This window comes from Anabrus simplex, chromosome 7, assembly GCF_040414725.1.
Source record: "Anabrus simplex isolate iqAnaSimp1 chromosome 7, ASM4041472v1, whole genome shotgun sequence".
Classification (NCBI taxonomy): domain Eukaryota; kingdom Metazoa; phylum Arthropoda; class Insecta; order Orthoptera; family Tettigoniidae; genus Anabrus; species Anabrus simplex.
The window spans coordinates 232,787,061-232,805,576 of NC_090271.1; the positions used below are offsets into that span (position 1 = coordinate 232,787,061).

The window sequence follows — 18,516 nt, forward strand, 5'->3', positions numbered from 1 at the left end:
TTAATCAGCCAATCAATACTATTGATTATTACTAATACATGTTCTGCCCTATTTTAAAGGCTTCTTTAGTGTGCTGGATTCATTAGAACAATGTTATAAACAATTCAAGAAATGAAAGAAACAAGTGCAAATCAGTACATATATATAAAGAGATAGGATCATTGAAAGGAACACAAAACAGGGTAAACATAATGACAGGTCAATGTGGGAAAAGGAAGAAAAAGAAAGAAAACACAAAAGGACCTGAATTTATTTTCTCTGGACTAAATTTAGCAGGCCGTAGTACATAAGAGAAGCTTAGTATATCTATCAATGCACAAGAAAATGTAGTTTTTTTTTTCATACATACAATACCACAGAGCGTGAAATAAAGGTCAGAAGTCAAAGAACTTACAACTTATAAGGTGCCAACCAGTGAAGTGGATTATTAGTAAACAGTGAAATTTTGGCAAAAACCTACCTTTTTCCTTAACACACACACATGCTTGAGATTTAGGGGTTTTTTTGTGGCCAATTAGGTTCAAACAAGCCCACCTGGTGACCAGGGTCATTAAGGTCTCCATGGCTAGCCAGTTCTCGAGTCCCAATGGTGGAAAAAATATACACCATCAAAATGTTGGCCGGCAGGGTAGAAGAGTTGGTGGTATACAAATTCTGATCACTGGATTGCATGCCTGTATTTAATTCCAAACCTCTCCAGTGTTCATACGGAGTGAGGGCATACAATACTGTTCATTATTCATCAGATCAGGTCACTAAGCCTTGAGTGGGTGTTATTTGATAGGAGTAGGCTATGTGCCAAAATTGAGTTTCACCCTCACCATCCTACACCCACCCATAGGAGTCAAATAGAAAGACCTCTCAAACATGTTCTCGGACACTCCTGACAATAAATACATACATACATACATACATACATACATACATACATAAACAAAAAGAAAGTCTAAATAAAGGTGTTGTTTTATAGTGCATACTTCTTAATTTTTCCCTTTATACATTCACGTCTTTACTATTTTTCTCAATAGCCTGTTCTTCTACATTTCAAGATAACAACCCTTTCCTGTTCCTGTCATCGAAAGTCCAGGGATGAACGACACAGTAGGGAAGTATCTGAAGCAAACCCATTCTCATTCAATCCTAATACTCCAGCTTTAATCAAAATAGCAATGGCACATCTCCTCTACCAGCAACCAGTTCGTCCTTTGGCTTGCAAGTATTCAGAATAAGTTGTGTGCATAACTTGAACGGTGTAATGCCAAAAATTAAATCACCAAAAGTCTTTATAATTCATCAGTGGCTTAACACTTTCCCGTCTATGCCTGAATAATAATAATAATAATAATAATAATAATAATAATAATAATAATAATAATAATAATAATAATAATAATAATAGATTGGACTGACCAGCAGGAGTTTTTTAAAGCCATAAAAGATGAGATTCTCTGCTATAAGTGATGACTTTTTTTCACTACTTGCTTTAAGTCGCACAGACACCGATAGGTTTTATTACATTACGCATTATGCTAACATTAAACAGTCCCAACATTTGCCTGGTGTGAAAATTGAAAACCAAAGAAAACCATCTTCAGGGCTGATGACAGTGGGGTTCGAACTCCCTATCACCTGAATAATGGCCGCACTTAAGCGACTACAGCTATCAAACTGTAGCGATGACTGAGTATGGTCACTTATTTTCTTCCATAGACCAGGATTTTAACATAATACACACAGCAAATAAAGGTGCTTTACTGAATATATATGAAAATATCCATATACATCTTGACCAAAGGAACAATAGTAACTTTAATCTTGATGAAGTTTCAGAAAAAAGTAAACAACCTTTTGGGGTAAAATAATCAAAATACACGGTGTTTCAAAAAGAATATATGTATTTATATATATAAATGATATCTCACCTTGTGGAGTGTGACAGGGATCATTTGTGAAGCACCACCTTCAAACTTTTGATACGTATCAACATCATACCAAACTTCATTTTGTCCTGGAAAATATACAATTACATCTCTTGCTCCAGATTCCATAACGGGATGGATCAACAAATTTTCACCTGAAATAAGAAACATATTTTGGTTTGCAAAGTGTGAAACCTGTTCTACATTAAGCATTATGCTAACATTAAAAATTGAAAGACTGAGTAGAAAAGATTAAGACAAGAATCCAGCACAAAATATGCAGTGTAGTTCTTTAACATACTGTTACCTAAATGTGTCACTATATGAAAAGAGACCATAGTTTTATGCTGTAATTTGAAAGCTATATAATCATCAATGTCATTCGAGCCAGCTGAATATAGTAATGTACGAGCAGTTTGACTATCTCAAACACAGTGAACAGTCAATAACTTGTGAATATACACATACAACCTTGGAAAAAAACTCTGCAGTGATTGTTTTTATGGGTGATGGTGGTGGTGGTGGTGATTGTTTTAAGAAGAAGTACAACTAGGCAACCATCCTCTATTAACAATAATCAGAGGGGAAAAAATGGAAGGGGTCTGACACTTCAAATAATGAAGGTATCAACCAAAGAAAGACAAGGCCTGCAAAGGGCATGAAAATGAAAGACTCCCTAAGCCTCAAATACTTTAATACCGTCAGGGTCGGAAAAGAAAAGAACAAGAGTTGACAAAGGGAGGCTGATAGGATAGATGAAAGTGGGGAGCCTTGCACAAGTGGAAACAATGCCAGGACTCACGAGGGGAACCCACCAAGTGTAACAATTCAATTTCCTAGAAACTTCGCTCAGCGAAAGAGGGGTCGAAATAAGCAAACACGTTTCCGGTTATCCATAGACACTTGACTGATTCCAAGAAAAGGGCGGTCGAATTATCTGACGTGCTTAACGTGCCTTTTAGAGCATAACAAATTCAACTGACGTGGTGACCTACAAGATCTTCAGACCATAATCTACTGGACCACACTGGTGGGGGAATGTAAAACAAAGTATACTGAATAGAAGTCGATACTTAGGATGACCTCCAGTAATCTATGTTTTCAAGCAACAAAGGATATTCAGAATAACCCTGGTGTCTTGGCTCAAGCATGTCACAACTGGATTCGGAAATCTGGAGCCTCTCCATTCTTGTCCAAGGTGGGCATTTCGAACAGTTGTTCGGAGATGCTGTATGGTAAGTTTGGCCATGTACATGCAGTCTTGTGTTTCTCTGATGTGTTAAGGTTTATATCCCGTGTTTACACACAAATTGCTTGTCACATTTCTCCCTTGCTTTTGAAGCATATCTGGTTCTAACTGCTGACACATCATCTGCTCTGTTTATCTGCTGCTGGCTTACTGTACATACAGCAGCGAACTACTGCGAGCGATGCTGCCGGCTGCCACGTAATGTTTCTCCTTTTTCCTAAACCATAGAATTTTTACCATAATTTTTTTTTGGCTTGTTCTGACATAGGGAATCGTTTTGTGGTCAAATATCAACCACTGTATAAACTGTCTAGAAATGAAAAAATGGAAAGATTCCATAACAACTAACATCTTGTCATATACCCATACTGGGAAGAGGAAAGTAATAAGTCTGATGGAACTATTGTCCAAGTGCAGCAAAAGTAATGGCTGTCAGTCTGCCATCAATCTGCCAGCTTGTTCCAAAATTCAGACAAATACAGTCGAAACTGGTTAAGGTGTCCACCTCTAGCATGTTTCCCTGGCTATTGCATCATTCCAAAGTCCCAGTCCATGTCCTATTGAATACACATTTTAAAAACCTGGATAGCACATTTACGTCACTCTTTAGTACGTTTGTAATATTCCCACCATAAGAAATTTAAATTAGCATTCCCGGCCACGTTACGCACATGATGAGCCAGCAGTGACTGGCCTAGGTGAGGATTTGGTAGAGAACTTAATTTCATGGCCCTAGCATGTTGGCCTACAGCTGCAAGGAGCGTCAGTCACAAACGAAGAGGTGTTTTATATGACACAAATAAAAAGACAGCAGGTTCATCTAATAGGTCATATACTTAAAAGACAGTTTACAAATGATGAAAAATTAAAGTTATTTAGAAAGCGGATGCTAATCCACACATGAAACGTGTGCAAGTAGCCCAGATGTTGGACATTTCTACAATAACTTTAAACATAATTGTAAGAGAAGTGTATAATTCACATCTCTAAAAACTTTTTCCTTGATGTTTTGCTATGTTGGTGTTCTTAAAATTTATTTCATTATTTACTTCATTAATTATAATTGTAAACACTTGTTTCTTAGTTTTCATTGTAATCATTTTTACGTTCAAACCTAACCTTAAAGTTAACAGCATAATTGTTTTTCATTTTTTAGCATGTTCCCTCTTTAGGCAGTTCCTTTTTTATGGTTCACACAAAAATGTCATAACCAGTTTTGACTGTATGACCATATTTTTACAGATTTTACCTTTCCTCATGAATATGATAAACATTTTGAAAGAAGTAAAAATCAGAATGGGTCAAAGTAGAGAAATGATGTGGAAGAGAGAGTTAATGAAGTATAAAGCATTAACTGGAGTAGCTAAATGGAAGCATATACAGTAGAATCTCGATTCTCCATTTTTGGAGGGACCAAGAAAAAAAGAAAAAAAAATGTACAACATGAGACAATGGAAAATCCAGGAATGAATTAAAACCATAAAAAAAAAGTATAATTATAATCTTACAAACACTCCTAAACCTAAACATCTCTAATGGACCTTCGCCTACCAAGCGACCGTTGCTAAGCTAGAAGGTTTGCAGATTACGAGGTAATGCATGATCAGTGCGACTAATTCTCTCAGCTGTTATTCTCGGTTCTCTAGACGGGGGTGGCCATCTCACCATTAGATAGCTCCTCAGTTAAAGGTAATCACGTAGGCTGAGTGGAACTGGAACCTAAATCCAGGTAAAAAATGCCTGATCTGCCCGAGAATCAAACCCACAGCCTCCAGATGAGAGGCAGGCAAGCTACACCGCGGGGCTGGCTTAAAAAATTATGTGGGCTGATGACCTTCAATGTTAGGCCCCTTAAACAACAAGCAAGCAAAAAAATTACGCAAATTAAAAATCTTGATACCTTATATTCAGTTTTACCGGGGAAACATTTTTCATGTCAGCAAATTTGGTCAGCCAAACTCACTGAAAAATCTTAATGACGACAAGCCAAACAACAATCAACCACAAGTAGTTTTTAAATTCTCTAATCTAATAAAATACAGCACATCAGACAAAAAAGCACCCAACATTACGGCAAAATCCCTCATTTTATTTTTATTTTCCATTGTAATTTGGTCATGGGTATACAGTTCGTAGTAAGTTTATGGAAATAATGTACTGCGTAAATTAGGCCTTCATCGACATTTAAAGGTTATGTTTATGTATAATATAACTATTTATAATAGTTTATTTAAATCCGCCTTGATCAATACACTCATTAAAAGAAAGAAACATTATTAATTAAACCATACATGTTTCGGGAAATCTCAACCATTCCCTTCATCAGTGGTTAGATCAAAGAATAACACAATATGACACAATCTTTTGTTTTACAATTTGAAGGAGTATTGTGTCCCAATACATCATATCAAAGAGTAAAGAGAACTTACAAAATATTATAAAAATGATCAATACATACAATTTTGGTTGAACTGAATGAGAACACTATACAAATTTAGGATCTTCAAGTTTTTCTTCTTTTCTTCTTCTTTTTGTTCCTTAAATGATTATATGCTAGCCTAAACAGTGGGTTATCTTCTGTACTTTTCTCATTTAAACTTGATTCAGAATTACATTTTTGTGTAAGGTAAATTTCTAAATTTTCCAAAACATTCATCAGTTTTCCCTTTTTGGTCGAATGTAATAATTTCATGTCATTGGAAATGTCTGTAAATTTATGATTCATTTCAACCATATGTTCACCCATTGCCGAATATATTTTATGTTTGACCGCATTAACGTGTTCTTTGTACCTTATAACCAAACTTCTTCCGGACTGTCCTATGTATCGTTGTTTACATGTTTGGCATGTTAATTTGTAAATTCCTGATTTATTAAACATACATTTATTCTCTATTTTATCTGAATTGAAAATTATCTTAGTATTATTATCCGTTTTGTATGTACGTATACACTAGATTCTCGAAAGTTCTCGAATGCATTATATTCAATTCTGTCAGTCACTAATCACAGGCAAATTAAAGAGAAAAAAATATTTTTAAAGACTCCTAATATTTCCATTATTTGTGAACTTTAGCTCAGCTGGAAAGCATTTTTGCTGCACAAGCCATTAGAAGTGGGAAATGATACAAACTTTTTAAATGTTATGCTGCGCAAATAAAACTAATGCGGTTTTTATGACATTTTAACATAAAAAACGTAAACGTAAAATTCCCCGCCTTATATTAGGACCAAATCAGTAACAGGCAATCCCACGACCTCCCAAGGCTTTATGTATGTAAGGTGCAACATCTGTTCTGGTCTCAAGAATATAGTCATATCCAATAATTTTAAAATGCTAGATTCAAGTGTTAAGGGGCAATTTCGATTCATGTCTGAAAGCCCAGTGACTATACAGTGCCCTGAGGTAAGCACTGAAAACACATTCAGCGATATACTACAAAAAAGTAAAAAATAAGCATCTAAGCCTGGACTACGAACATTTGACGAAACTCGTTCAGTCTTCAGGTAGAGCAGTCGAAATGCGCTGTTTCCTTCGAATTGTTGTGGCTACTTTCTGCTTTATGATTTCCAAGAATTCCCTAAACAATACCAGTTAAATGCGATGCTAAGACCTTATGCAAGTTTGCTGCCAATCGCTTTTCCAGTACTTGCTCTAATTATCAAAGTGACAGGACGTTAACACGAAGATCCATAGGTACGCCATAGCCGTCCTTTCAAGAGATACTGTTCCTTGAAAAACGCTTGATTGAGGACTTAGTGTTGATGAGTCAGAAATTTCTGGACGGTTGATCCGGGAAATAGTTTCTTCGAGAAACGGATAAGGCAGGAATTTTACAACATGATTTAATTAGAATGCTCATGGGACCACATGATTTGAATGAATAATCCTGGAAAACTTAGTTTCCGGGAATGGATAATCGAAGTTCTGCTCTATACAGTGCCAAATGCATAAGATCACAGTAAGATCAACTAGTACATACCTAAAAGATATTCATCTTCAATGGCAAATGTTGCTACTTCTGATGGATAATGGACCCATAAGGGTCGCATTACTGGCTGTCCAGTACGTTCATGTTCATAAAATAACGTGTACCACAGAGGCAGTAAAGCATACCGCTTACGGATGGCCTCTCTCACTATCAAAGTAGTCTCCTCATTATACAACCATGGCTCACGTCTCTTTGTATCGATGTGGGAATGAGCTCGGAAAAATGGTTGGAAAGCACCAGCCTGGAATATGAAGAAACTAGAATTGGTGAGCACAAAGTATATAAAAATGCTTTTCATAATACAAAAGTTAAATGAAACAAAAGTAATTTAAATTTTCACTCACCTGATACCATCTTGTAAATAATTCAGAATCTGGTGTACTGAAGAAACCACCAACATCAGCTCCACAGAATGAAATCCCTGTCACAGCCATAGACAGGCACATAGGAATAGTGATTTTTAAATGACCCCACTCTGCAGTATTGTCACCGGTCCACACAGCAGCAAATCGCTGAGAGCCAGCAAAAAACGAGCGAGTTAAGATGAAGGGACGCAATTTCCCCTGAGATCTTCGCATCAGTCCATCAAAAGTTGTAAGAGTCTGAAAATAAAGTTCTAAATTAAGTTACCTTCAGAACAACTAAGGATGTGGCTGGTCTTCAAGCACATACAACTCAGCATTAAGCTATCTGAAGTGCACTTTCTATTACAATTTTATTATTTTGAAAAATTCTGAAAAGAATAATAATGATCTGTCCACGTTTATGTTTTGGTATGCTGTATAGCAATAATGTATGAAGAAGCACCAAAGAATAGCTGTAATTTACGAAGTAGGAAAATTCCGGAACTTGGTGTATATTACCTTACTATTAATGATTTAAATCAAAGATGTACAATCAGTAATTCCCTTAGACCCGCTTGAATAAAACATCTGATCTGAGTTTAATGAGGAAAAATGGCCGCCAGTCAAGTTGAACTTCGATTTTCCATTGTATAAACGCTAATCTAAGATCATCTCTTCTTTATCTAAGTTCAGATTTGACTGCCAAACATTCATCGGTTAATCTCCTTGAACCTGGATCATCATTATTCATACTAAACATTGAACTAGACCTGACACCTTGAATATCTCTAATGCTAGTAGTTAAATAGTATTGCTAAAAATTGCTGGATATTTTGTATTTCACAAGTGACAAATAATTAAAGTTTTGGTATTTCCACCTATTCAATACAAATTTTAATGCTGTATTCAACTACAACATTTATATAATTATACAGAACTAGTTTTGACACATAATAGTGTCATCCTCAGCTGTAATTGAAAAATAGGCATACATACAATTGATAATAAAACTTAAAGTAAAGGATGTGGAAAGACTATTTAAAACTGATTTGAAAATATTAACTCATTAAAAGCATTTATAACAAGTTTGAACTTTCTACGGACGCTTCCGATGTCGCCGTTGGCACTGTTTTGCAACAAACAGTGCAGGGTGAAACTCGCCCTATTGCTTATTTTAGTCACTTATTGTCATCTGTGGAGCGTAAATATTCTGTATATGAATGGGAAGCACTTGCTTTAATCCTCTCAACTGAACATTTTGCGGAGTATCTCGATCATCTAGAGTTTATTGTGAGCACTTATAACCAAGCTCTTTCTTGGTTACATAATAATGCCCCAAAAATTGGACGCACGGATCGTTGGCTGCTTCGTTTGTCACGTTTTAAATTCTCTCTGAAATTTGTCTCTGGTTTCCAAAATTCCGTACCTGACGCATTATCCCGCCTCTTTGAAGATCATCTTAATAATTCTGAGATAAACCACCTTCCCGTTGCTACTGTAAATTCTGTTTCTTCTCTCATAAATTTCCCTTTGTTTTTTCAGTCACGTCAAGACCATCAAAACCTTGATCCATACAGTCAACAATTGAAAAACTATATGTAAAAGATCTCTGGTGACACATTTGGTGTTTACCCGACAAAATTAATTAAATCTCAGCCATAGACGCCCAAGAGAGTTTTGGTTTACTCGGTCTGCCATCTAGTGGACCTAGAGTAAAACGGAACATCGAAATTAACGAGCAGACAGCCATATGGCGTCAAATTGAAATGTCTTGCACACGGTAGCTGAGGTCATACGATTATTATTATTATTATTATTATTATTATTATTACTTCTCATAATTATTCTGGTCCCTTTTGTATTGTAAATCAACTCATTGTCTTCAAGCCTACCCCTCGGGCTACTCCTCATCTGGTTCTTCCTTCCACCCTACGTCCCATGATATTTCAATATTTTCATGGGTCCTCTACTGGTTGACATTTTGGCGTGGCGAAACCTTATTCTCGCATTGCCTTTCAGTGTTATTGGTCTCAAACGCGAAAGGATGTTTTCTCTTGGGTCCGATCTTGTGACTTATGTCAAAAGCATAAGCCCCCAAATCGTCAACCTTTTGGGACATATGCAGCCTCCCCCGCTACTTACCCGGCCGAGAAATTCTACATTGATATTGTCGGTCCTTTGGTTAAATCTTCCAAATCGAACTCCTACATATTTACCTTATTGGATGGTTTTTCGAAATTTCTCGTACGACCATTACGGAATATTTCTTCTCAGATTATTAATTTACTAACTAATCAAGTTTTTCCTCTTATTGGCATTCCTAAAATTTTGGTCTCTGACAATGCCGCTATTTTTACTTCAAAAGTTTTTTATAACTTTTGTTTTCCCTATGAAATCAAAAAAGTCTGTACCTCACCTTATCACCCTCAGGCAAATGTTGTTGAGCGTTACCACCGGAATCTTAAATCTTTTCTTTCCATTTTTCATTCCCAAGATCAAAAATCATGGAATACTGAACTTCCTTACTTTTGTTTAGCTTTAAATGCTACTGTTAATGATTCTACCTCCTTTTCTCTGGCCAAGCTATTCTCGGGAAGAGATCTTCATACTCCTCTATCTTTAAATTGGAATTTGCCCTCTTTATTGCATACCCCTCCTCATCTGCTTACTGACTGCCTATTACAAGAAGCTCTTCGTAATTTACATCATGCAAGAGATCTTCACAGGAAAACATGTAATTCCCGCCTCCGTCCTCCCAACTTCAAAATCTTTGATAAAGTTTTGTTTAAAAACCACCCCATTAGTTCTACCCAACATCACATTTCAGCTAAGCTTTCCCCTCTTTGGATCGGTCCATACCGTATCCTTTCTTTCCCTTCTGTTACTGCTCATTTACAGTCTATTTCTAACCCTCAGGATATTCGTAAGGCTCACTTTTCGGAACTTTTCTTCTTGAATCCCTTTTTTTCTTTTCTGTCCTCGGGTACTGAGGGAGAGTTCCTTCAAAATTTGTTTTATGGTAGTTATGCTTACGTCATATCTACACCGATTACTCTGGTCCTCATGTTTGAGCATTTGCATTTTGCTTTGTGTTTTAGCTCACCCAATCCCTTTCTCCTCCACCCACACATACTTGATGTCAGACTCTCCCATACCCTTTTTTTAATTGTACTTTTTCACGTGGAGTCTCTTTTTCCCTTTTTACTAATTTTCATGGGAAATTCTCCATATATTTATTTTGGCCACTTTTTTAAAATGTAATTTAATTCGGTCCGGATCACTTCTCTTGTTGTCCCTCCCCCTTTTTTTTCTCTTCCCCTTTCTCTTTCCCTTTTCCCTATTCTCCCTGCTTTGCTTGTTTCTTTGTTTTCCAAACTTCTACTGTTCCTTTGTTTCCAATACTGCGCTTCTTCTCGCTGCCGATCGACGATTCCTGAGAAGGCGCCGCTCATGGACAGCGCTGTTGGTTCGCCGACCTGCTTTCGCCCATCCTTCGGATTCCGCTCGGTGGCAGGAATATGTAACGTGCTCCTGCCATAACCTCTGTATCTACGTTTCCACGACTTTCTGGAATAATCTTTGCATCTACATCTCTACATACTCCGGCAATATCTTCGTATCTACGCTTCTACTGCATCTGTTTTCTACTTTAATTATTCTAACCTGCTTTTGTCATCTACGTTTATATATATTAATGGTTTAATCATATTTTGTGCTCGCCCATCTCTTCCCTCCTGTGGCTCACTGCATACTGACTGCCACTCTGTCTACATTCTACTGCCTACGTTATCTGCTACGTCACTTAAAATTTCTCGAAGTTACTAGTCTTCGCTTCCTTGCGTATATATAATGCACAGCCTTGCTCATCTCACCAGCCTGGCATCAGCTTGTATACAGTGTGTGTGAGTGGAGGGGCCACTGACCTTGTGCGGCTTGATGTACAAAGCGCACATCTTTTCCGTCCAACTGGAAACATTGTATAGTCGGACACTGGGTGAGCTAATACTTCACTTGATATTTTGTAAAAACTAAGCCCTTCAGGCGTCCTGACTGTTTATTCATTCTACTTATTGAAGGCCTTATTTTTTGCCTTCACCGTTTCGATTTTCTCCGCACTAAAATTTTCACGTCATGAAATGAAGATGAAAAGCTTTCATTTGGACTTTTTCAAATCCCATATTAAACTGTGTGTGTAATACTAAGTCAATTATTTAATACAGTGGAACTTCGATTCTCAGTGTTTGGAGGGACTGCAGAAAAAAACGTACAACATGAGAAAACGGAAAATCTGGGAACGAATGAACCATCAACAATTTGGCTAAACATTACAAAAATGAACTATGTATACTTATAATCTTACAAACACCCCTAAACCAAACCAAACTACATCCCCAATGGGCCTTCCGCCTACCAAGTGACCGCCCTCGGTCCGAAGGCCTCCAGATTATTGTCAGTGTGACGAATCATCTCAGCCAATATTCCTGGCTCTCTAGACCGGGGTCGCCATATCACCAGTAATAGCTCCTCAATTAAAGGTAATCGTAGAATGAGTGAACCTGGAACCAGCCCTCATATCTAGGTAAAAATGCCTGACCTGGCCAGTAATCGAACCTGGGCCCTCCGGGTGAGAGGCAGGCAAATTAGACCGCGGGGCTGGCTTCAAACGTTTATTACTGGTACGCGACTTAATCTCAAAACTTTACATTGAATTTTACCAGGGAAACTTTGTCATTTTCCTCTGAAAATTTCGTCATATTCCTTTGAAAACTTCTTTCAGTTCGGCAACTTTGAACAGCCAAACTCTTCGAAAAATCTAATACCCATAACGCCAAGCCAAACAACAATCGACCACAAGTAGTTTTTCATTCTCTAATCTAATAAAATAAAGCACATTAGGTACAAAAGCGTTCAACATGATGGCAAAATCTCTTTTTTTTTTTAAATCTTCCATTGTAATTTGGTCACCGGTTTACTGTTCCTAGCCAGTTTATGGAAATCTTGAACCGCGTAAATTAGGCCTGGGCTACATCGACTTTTAAAGGTTATGTTGAACGCGAGAATATGGTTTCGAAAGTATCAATCCTCAAGTTCTCGAATGCATTATATTTAGTTCTGCCCATCACTAATCACAATCAAATTGGAAAGAGAAAAAATATCATTAACACTTCCGAAATTATGATTATTCGCGACCTTGAACTCAGCTGGAAAGCGCGCTCGCTGTGCGAGTCTGTACGAGTGCGAGATACAAAGTTTTTAAATGTAACGGGCGCAAATAAAACGACTGCGGCTTTTATAACATTTTAACACAAAAACGTGAAATTCCCAGTCTTATATTAGGACCAAAACAGTAATAGGCAATCCCAAAACCTCCCATGGCTTTATGTACGTATGTAAGGTGCAACATCTGTTCTGTTCTCGATAACAATCGTATTCGATAATATTAAAATACTAAATTTGTGTTACTTAACCTTTACCACTCGTCTGTCGGGTGAGGCCCGACATTACGATATTAACGTTCCGGTCACATGTCGGGGGAGACCCGACATGGCATTTTATCGTCCACCGCTCGTTTGCCGTCTCTTAGCCAACAAAATACACGATGACATACACTGCCATTTTTTGGTTCCGTGTGGAACTTTGTAGAATCCAGATACCATTCGACAGTCAGTCAAAAATCCATTATTTAGATGGCAGTGTAGCAGTCAGCTGTCAAATCATGCACATGAAAGCTCGAGCGATAGTAAACAAACATGGCCGCCATGTGCTCTTCTAGTCATATATATGTTGTATATGTCAGGCAACACCCGAAACCTCAGTATTTTCGCACCTCTGCTCCTAATGAATGTATCTAATAGCATTTCACGATGCCTAAAAGTGAACTGACGATGGTCGGTTTGTGTACCGTAACCAACATGTACCTGATGCTGACGGCTGGCACAATTATAAATCAACACATTCAGATGTCAAGAAATTGCCGTTTACAGTGGTTTCAGCCTACAAACTACCGCGAGGTATGAAAACAGAGACTGAACAGAGTTTTTCAATTGCTTTTTAGTGATAATTTGTACACTAAATTATTAACGAAACCAATCGGTATGCGATAACAGTAGTAATAATAATAATAATAATAAAAATGCAAAATAATTCGTCTTAAATTCCACATATTGCTTTTATTTGCTCAAGTATAGCTTGCTGTAAACGTGTATAGCCTAACTACATCATTTAAAACCAAGTGCTATCTCCAAAATCGTGAAAGATTAATGCAGGTCATATAAGATAAAAATGTACATTTAAAATACGAGTACTAGAGGAAACACAGAGAACTTTAATTCGAGGGGTAAGGGTTAAGAAGGAGCAGTTTTGATTGTTGCCTGAAAGCTCAGCGACTATACAGTGCCCTGAGGGAAATGCCTAAAACCTGTTCGGCGACACACTAAAAAACACCACCATCTAACCCTGGACATAATGTAGACGTTTTGCAAGTACGAACATTTGACAAAACTCGTTCCGTCTTCAAATAGAGCTGTCGAAATGCGCTCTGTCTCATTCCAATTGTCGAGGGCACTCTCTGCTTTATGATTTCTGAGGATTCTCTAAACAATTCTACCCGAATGCGATGCTAAGATGATCCCTTATGCAAGTTCACTGCCGATCACTTTTCCAGTACAGTACCGGTACTTGTTCAAATTACCACAATGACGGGACATCAACACCAAGATCCATTTTGCAGCCCTCCTTTCGTGAGATACAGTTTCTTGGAAAACGCGTGATCGAGGATTTAGCATTGATGGGACTGAAATTTTTGGACGGTTGATCCGGGAAATAGTTTCTTCAAGAAACGGATAATGTGCGATTTTTACAACGTGATTGAATTAGGATGCTTGCGGGACCACATAATTTGAATGAATAATACAGGAAAACGTAGTTTCCGGGAACGTATAATCGAGGTTCTACTGTATATCTCATTATCTGAGTTGTTGAATGATGGTCCTTTTCTTTATTCTGGTACCTACCACGGAAACCTCTCCTATTCCCCCCCAGTGTTGCTCCCTATCACTCTGCTCGTTGCTATTTTGTTCACGTAAAATCTTGGTCTGATCAACCTTGTTAGAAGAATTGGTGATATATCATCACCACTGATTTTGAATCGTCCTATTTTCTAACAGTGCCGATGGAAATACCCCCAGGACATGGAGAGGCCCACATATGGTGAACTATGAGAGTTGCAAGCAGGGGTATACCTACTCGAAAATTTCCCAATACTGAAATGTTCAAAACGTGGCCCATGGTGGCTGATTACATGACAGTGTTAATGAAAAAAGGACACATTCATTTCAATGTTACCAGTAACAAGAACAAATATTAACTTTTTTCGTGATTAGATTCTCAGTGACTCATTTTGTCGCTGTTTACCTGCACGTTCTGATACCGGTGTACCCCTGTTTGCAAGGCTTTGAAAGCCGTACTAGTAGACAAGTGCACGCGGCGCCAGTATTTCCTGGCGATGTTCCCGACAAGCAATAACTTACAGCCTTATGTATTTCAAATGAGAACTCATAATTTCACGAGTGAAGGTTGTACAGTGTCTCATGACCACTTTGACAAACTACAAATCGTGGTGCTTTTCTTTGGGACTTTTTTCCAGTTCTCGAATCAAGTAATCCTGGCAAGGGTGCTATACACTGGAACCATACTCTAATTACCATGCATCATACGTATGCCGGTATTATTTATCTATAAGTTTGATTTGGACTCTTAATTATTTCAATGTATATATGCGATTATTACGTGCACCTTATACTTGTATCAAATAAATTTAGTTATAAATTATTTTTGAGTAATACAAATACTGGTATTAAAAATTCTTCGAGTGCACTGTATAATACATTTTGGCAATTCAAATTATATGGCACTTACAATTTTTCCTATTACCGTACTTGCTCGCATATAACTTGCCAATGCGTGTATCTTGCACTCCATTTTTAACATTTGAAATTGCAGGAAATAAAATCCCCACACATAACTCCCATTAATATCTGACGATACAAAGCCATACGGTACATATACGAAATAAAGTTTGGGTATTTCGTGGATGTGCCTACATTAAATATTGGAACTGTACCAATTGCTGTTACGGTACTTTGTACGTGATAGTACACGAAGAAGCTGCATTTCTTCCTACCTGCAGAACGGTTGAGGCTAGCTGTTGTACCAAAAATACCTAACTAGCAAACCCTCGCTTCATGCCTACAGCCCTTAGATGTTTCAGTCAACAAGCCCTTCAAGGACAATGTGCGTAAATTGTACGCCGAATGGGTGGCAGGAGGGGAGCATGAGCTGATGCCAGCAGCCAAAATAAAGAGGCCGTCAGTTGAACTCGTGTGTGAAGAATTTCTTAAAGACTGGCATAGCAACTGCGTTGGACGGAAGTCAGGATGATGCAGTATGGGATGGTGACCAGAATGATGCATGCGAGAATAGCTCTGAGATTGAAGACATGTGACAATGAATAGGATTAGTATGCCAGTTGTCTTGTTCCAATAGCCTAATACAAATTTTACATTTTTTTGGGGGGGGAATACGATCTTTCGCACACAAATCCCCGCATATATCATGGACCGAAAATGTTCACACTTATATCTGGTCAAAAAAGTGCGAGTTATATGCGAGCAAATACGGTATTCCACATCTGATTGTTATGAGGACTCAACACTGTTTATTCATTTTTTAAATTTTTTTTTACAAACATCTTCTATTCCGGAGCTTCTTTATAGAAAACGCTAGATATCCTTCCCTGGGGTGGGTGAATGCAGAGTGAGGTGGCCAATGTGACACGGAAGCAGGTAACTTAGAGTTGGCCGTGAGAGAAATACGCTTTGCTGAGATCATAATCGGTACAGCGGTTGAAAGGTCTGCCCTTGCAACTTGTTCACAGTCGTCATAAAGCATACGCCGACTGGGAACTGTAGATAACACTGTACGCCAAGAGCTCCAAAAGTGGACTGATACAGACAGGATACTGGATCAACAGGAAGGCAGGTGCCAAATCCAACTCCTCCAACCCTTTACTGCTCACCAGGAGATAAATGAGAAAAATAATGTTTCCTACAGCATTAGTAATAAACATATTTAGGATGTATTGATACAGAGACATCAGCGCATTTGGTTGTCTTTGTGTTCATGGCTTCCTCCCTGCCCTCCTTCCCTTTCACACCGTTTGCAAAAGGCTTGTATGAAAATCAAGTATCAGATTAATGTTCCAAGAGTGGAGATGAATGTACAAGGCCTTTAAAATGCTGTAACGATGATCACCACAGTAATTCCCCGTACAGTTAGTTATCGGCTCTTAGACTTAGACTTTCACACAACCGCCACTAACATTTCCCTTATTTTTCACCGCATCAGAAATGTGATGTTGCAACAGAAAACCCTGTATTTAATATTAAAAAGACTGAACATTATCTTAGTTTTACACATCAAGAAGGATTGCATCAATATTGGAGTTTATAAAAAAGTGCAAGTGCACACAGCTGACTTTAATTACGAGAAAGATACTTACATGGAAAAGTCCATTGACATTGTGTATTTCACGATGTTCCCAGCCTCCATGGTGTAAGCAATCCTTGTGCATGGTTACTTCAGGTCCATTAAAAACTGAAGGTTCATTCATGTCATTCCATATATATAGATTTTCTGTGGATCCATGGTAATTCTCGAGCAAGTACCTGTTGGCATAATATTCTCGGACTTCAGGATTAAACAAGTCCAAATAGCTGGATGATCCTGGCCAGCACCAACCTGTTTGGATACAAATAAATCAGGAATTATTTCTATGATGTGTCACCATAGCAATCAAAATCATTACAAAGCACTCAGAAGTTCCATTACCATATATTTTCTTTAAACACTCATTCTCAGCAGGAGAAAGTAAAACTATTGATAGGTTTTAAAGTTACAATGTACTTTATACAGGAAAGTAAATTACAGTGACAAGACACAGCAACAGTTCAGACGGCCAAGATACATTTATACTTCTTCATTTGCAACTGTGGGTTAAGATTACCCCAGCTGCGTGTGTTTATGTACCTATCTGTCACGCAAATACTTAAGAGTTCACACTAATTGAAATAACACTATGAGACTAACACACAGTAACTGCATGGATCCATAAGCAATAGAACAAGGAAAACTAAGAGGAAGAAGCAACGGCAAAATTGTGTGAAATTTATAAACTAAAATTTTGGTGTAATGTTTGTAATAATTATTAACTATATAGTTGTAATGCTTAATATAGAACCAAATGTACTTCTGTATATGGTAAATTACCAAAAGTGGCACCTTATAACTGAGGATTTTTTCTCCCAGAGTTGTTAAAGTAACATACCATACTTTGTTTGTAAGCTTTATGTATTGTCAATATTTTTGAAGTTGTTATTTCTGTTAACAACAGGCATTGCTCAGAAGCTGGATTATTTTTCATGTAGAAGAAGGAGGGTAAGATATATATTATGAAAGTAATGTATTTTGATGAGTTTGTAGTGTGGAAGTATTACTTTTTTTTTACTAGTAATCATTTATTCCTATTTTTAATGGCATTATGCAGTCAATTGAAGTTGGCAGGTACGCCCTAGGCCTAATTTCAAATTTGTAAAATCAAACTTGTGGTACTAACTGCAATTGAGCAAGTGATTTGTTATGGTTCCTCCTATTTAAAGTCATTCAACTTGTCCGGTTTATACAGGTTATATTTATCTTCAGACTGAGTAATAATTATAACAAAAGTTTGCCAAAAGGCTAAGTTAAAATGTAACATGGCTGCATTGACTTATGATAAACATTTTCTTAAAACAGATAATCTTAAAATGTTTTTTGGTGGTGTTAAATTCTAAACAAGAAGTTTACAAGTTGTTCAGTTAAATTCAGTTACTGTAAAATACTCAGTTTTTTGAAAAGGGAAATTTGTGAAACAATGTGTGGGTTAATAGAGTAGGTCACAGGTTAGAAGCATTACT

The 18,516-nt window shown here is 37.4% G+C and overlaps 1 protein-coding gene across 1 annotated transcript in view; it reads right to left on the reverse strand.

The window, feature by feature from the left end:
- Positions 1 to 18,516, reverse strand: part of GCS2alpha (glucosidase 2 subunit alpha) — a 152,664-nt gene that overhangs the window by 44,227 nt on the left and 89,921 nt on the right. Inside the window, exons 10-13 of the mRNA XM_067151611.2 lie at positions 17,064 to 17,302; positions 7,505 to 7,762; positions 7,152 to 7,401; positions 1,923 to 2,074 (exon numbers count right to left, since the gene is read on the reverse strand). Of these exons, the coding sequence (XP_067007712.2) occupies positions 1,923 to 2,074; positions 7,152 to 7,401; positions 7,505 to 7,762; positions 17,064 to 17,302 (899 nt within the window). The remainder of the gene's footprint in view (positions 1 to 1,922; positions 2,075 to 7,151; positions 7,402 to 7,504; positions 7,763 to 17,063; positions 17,303 to 18,516) is intronic.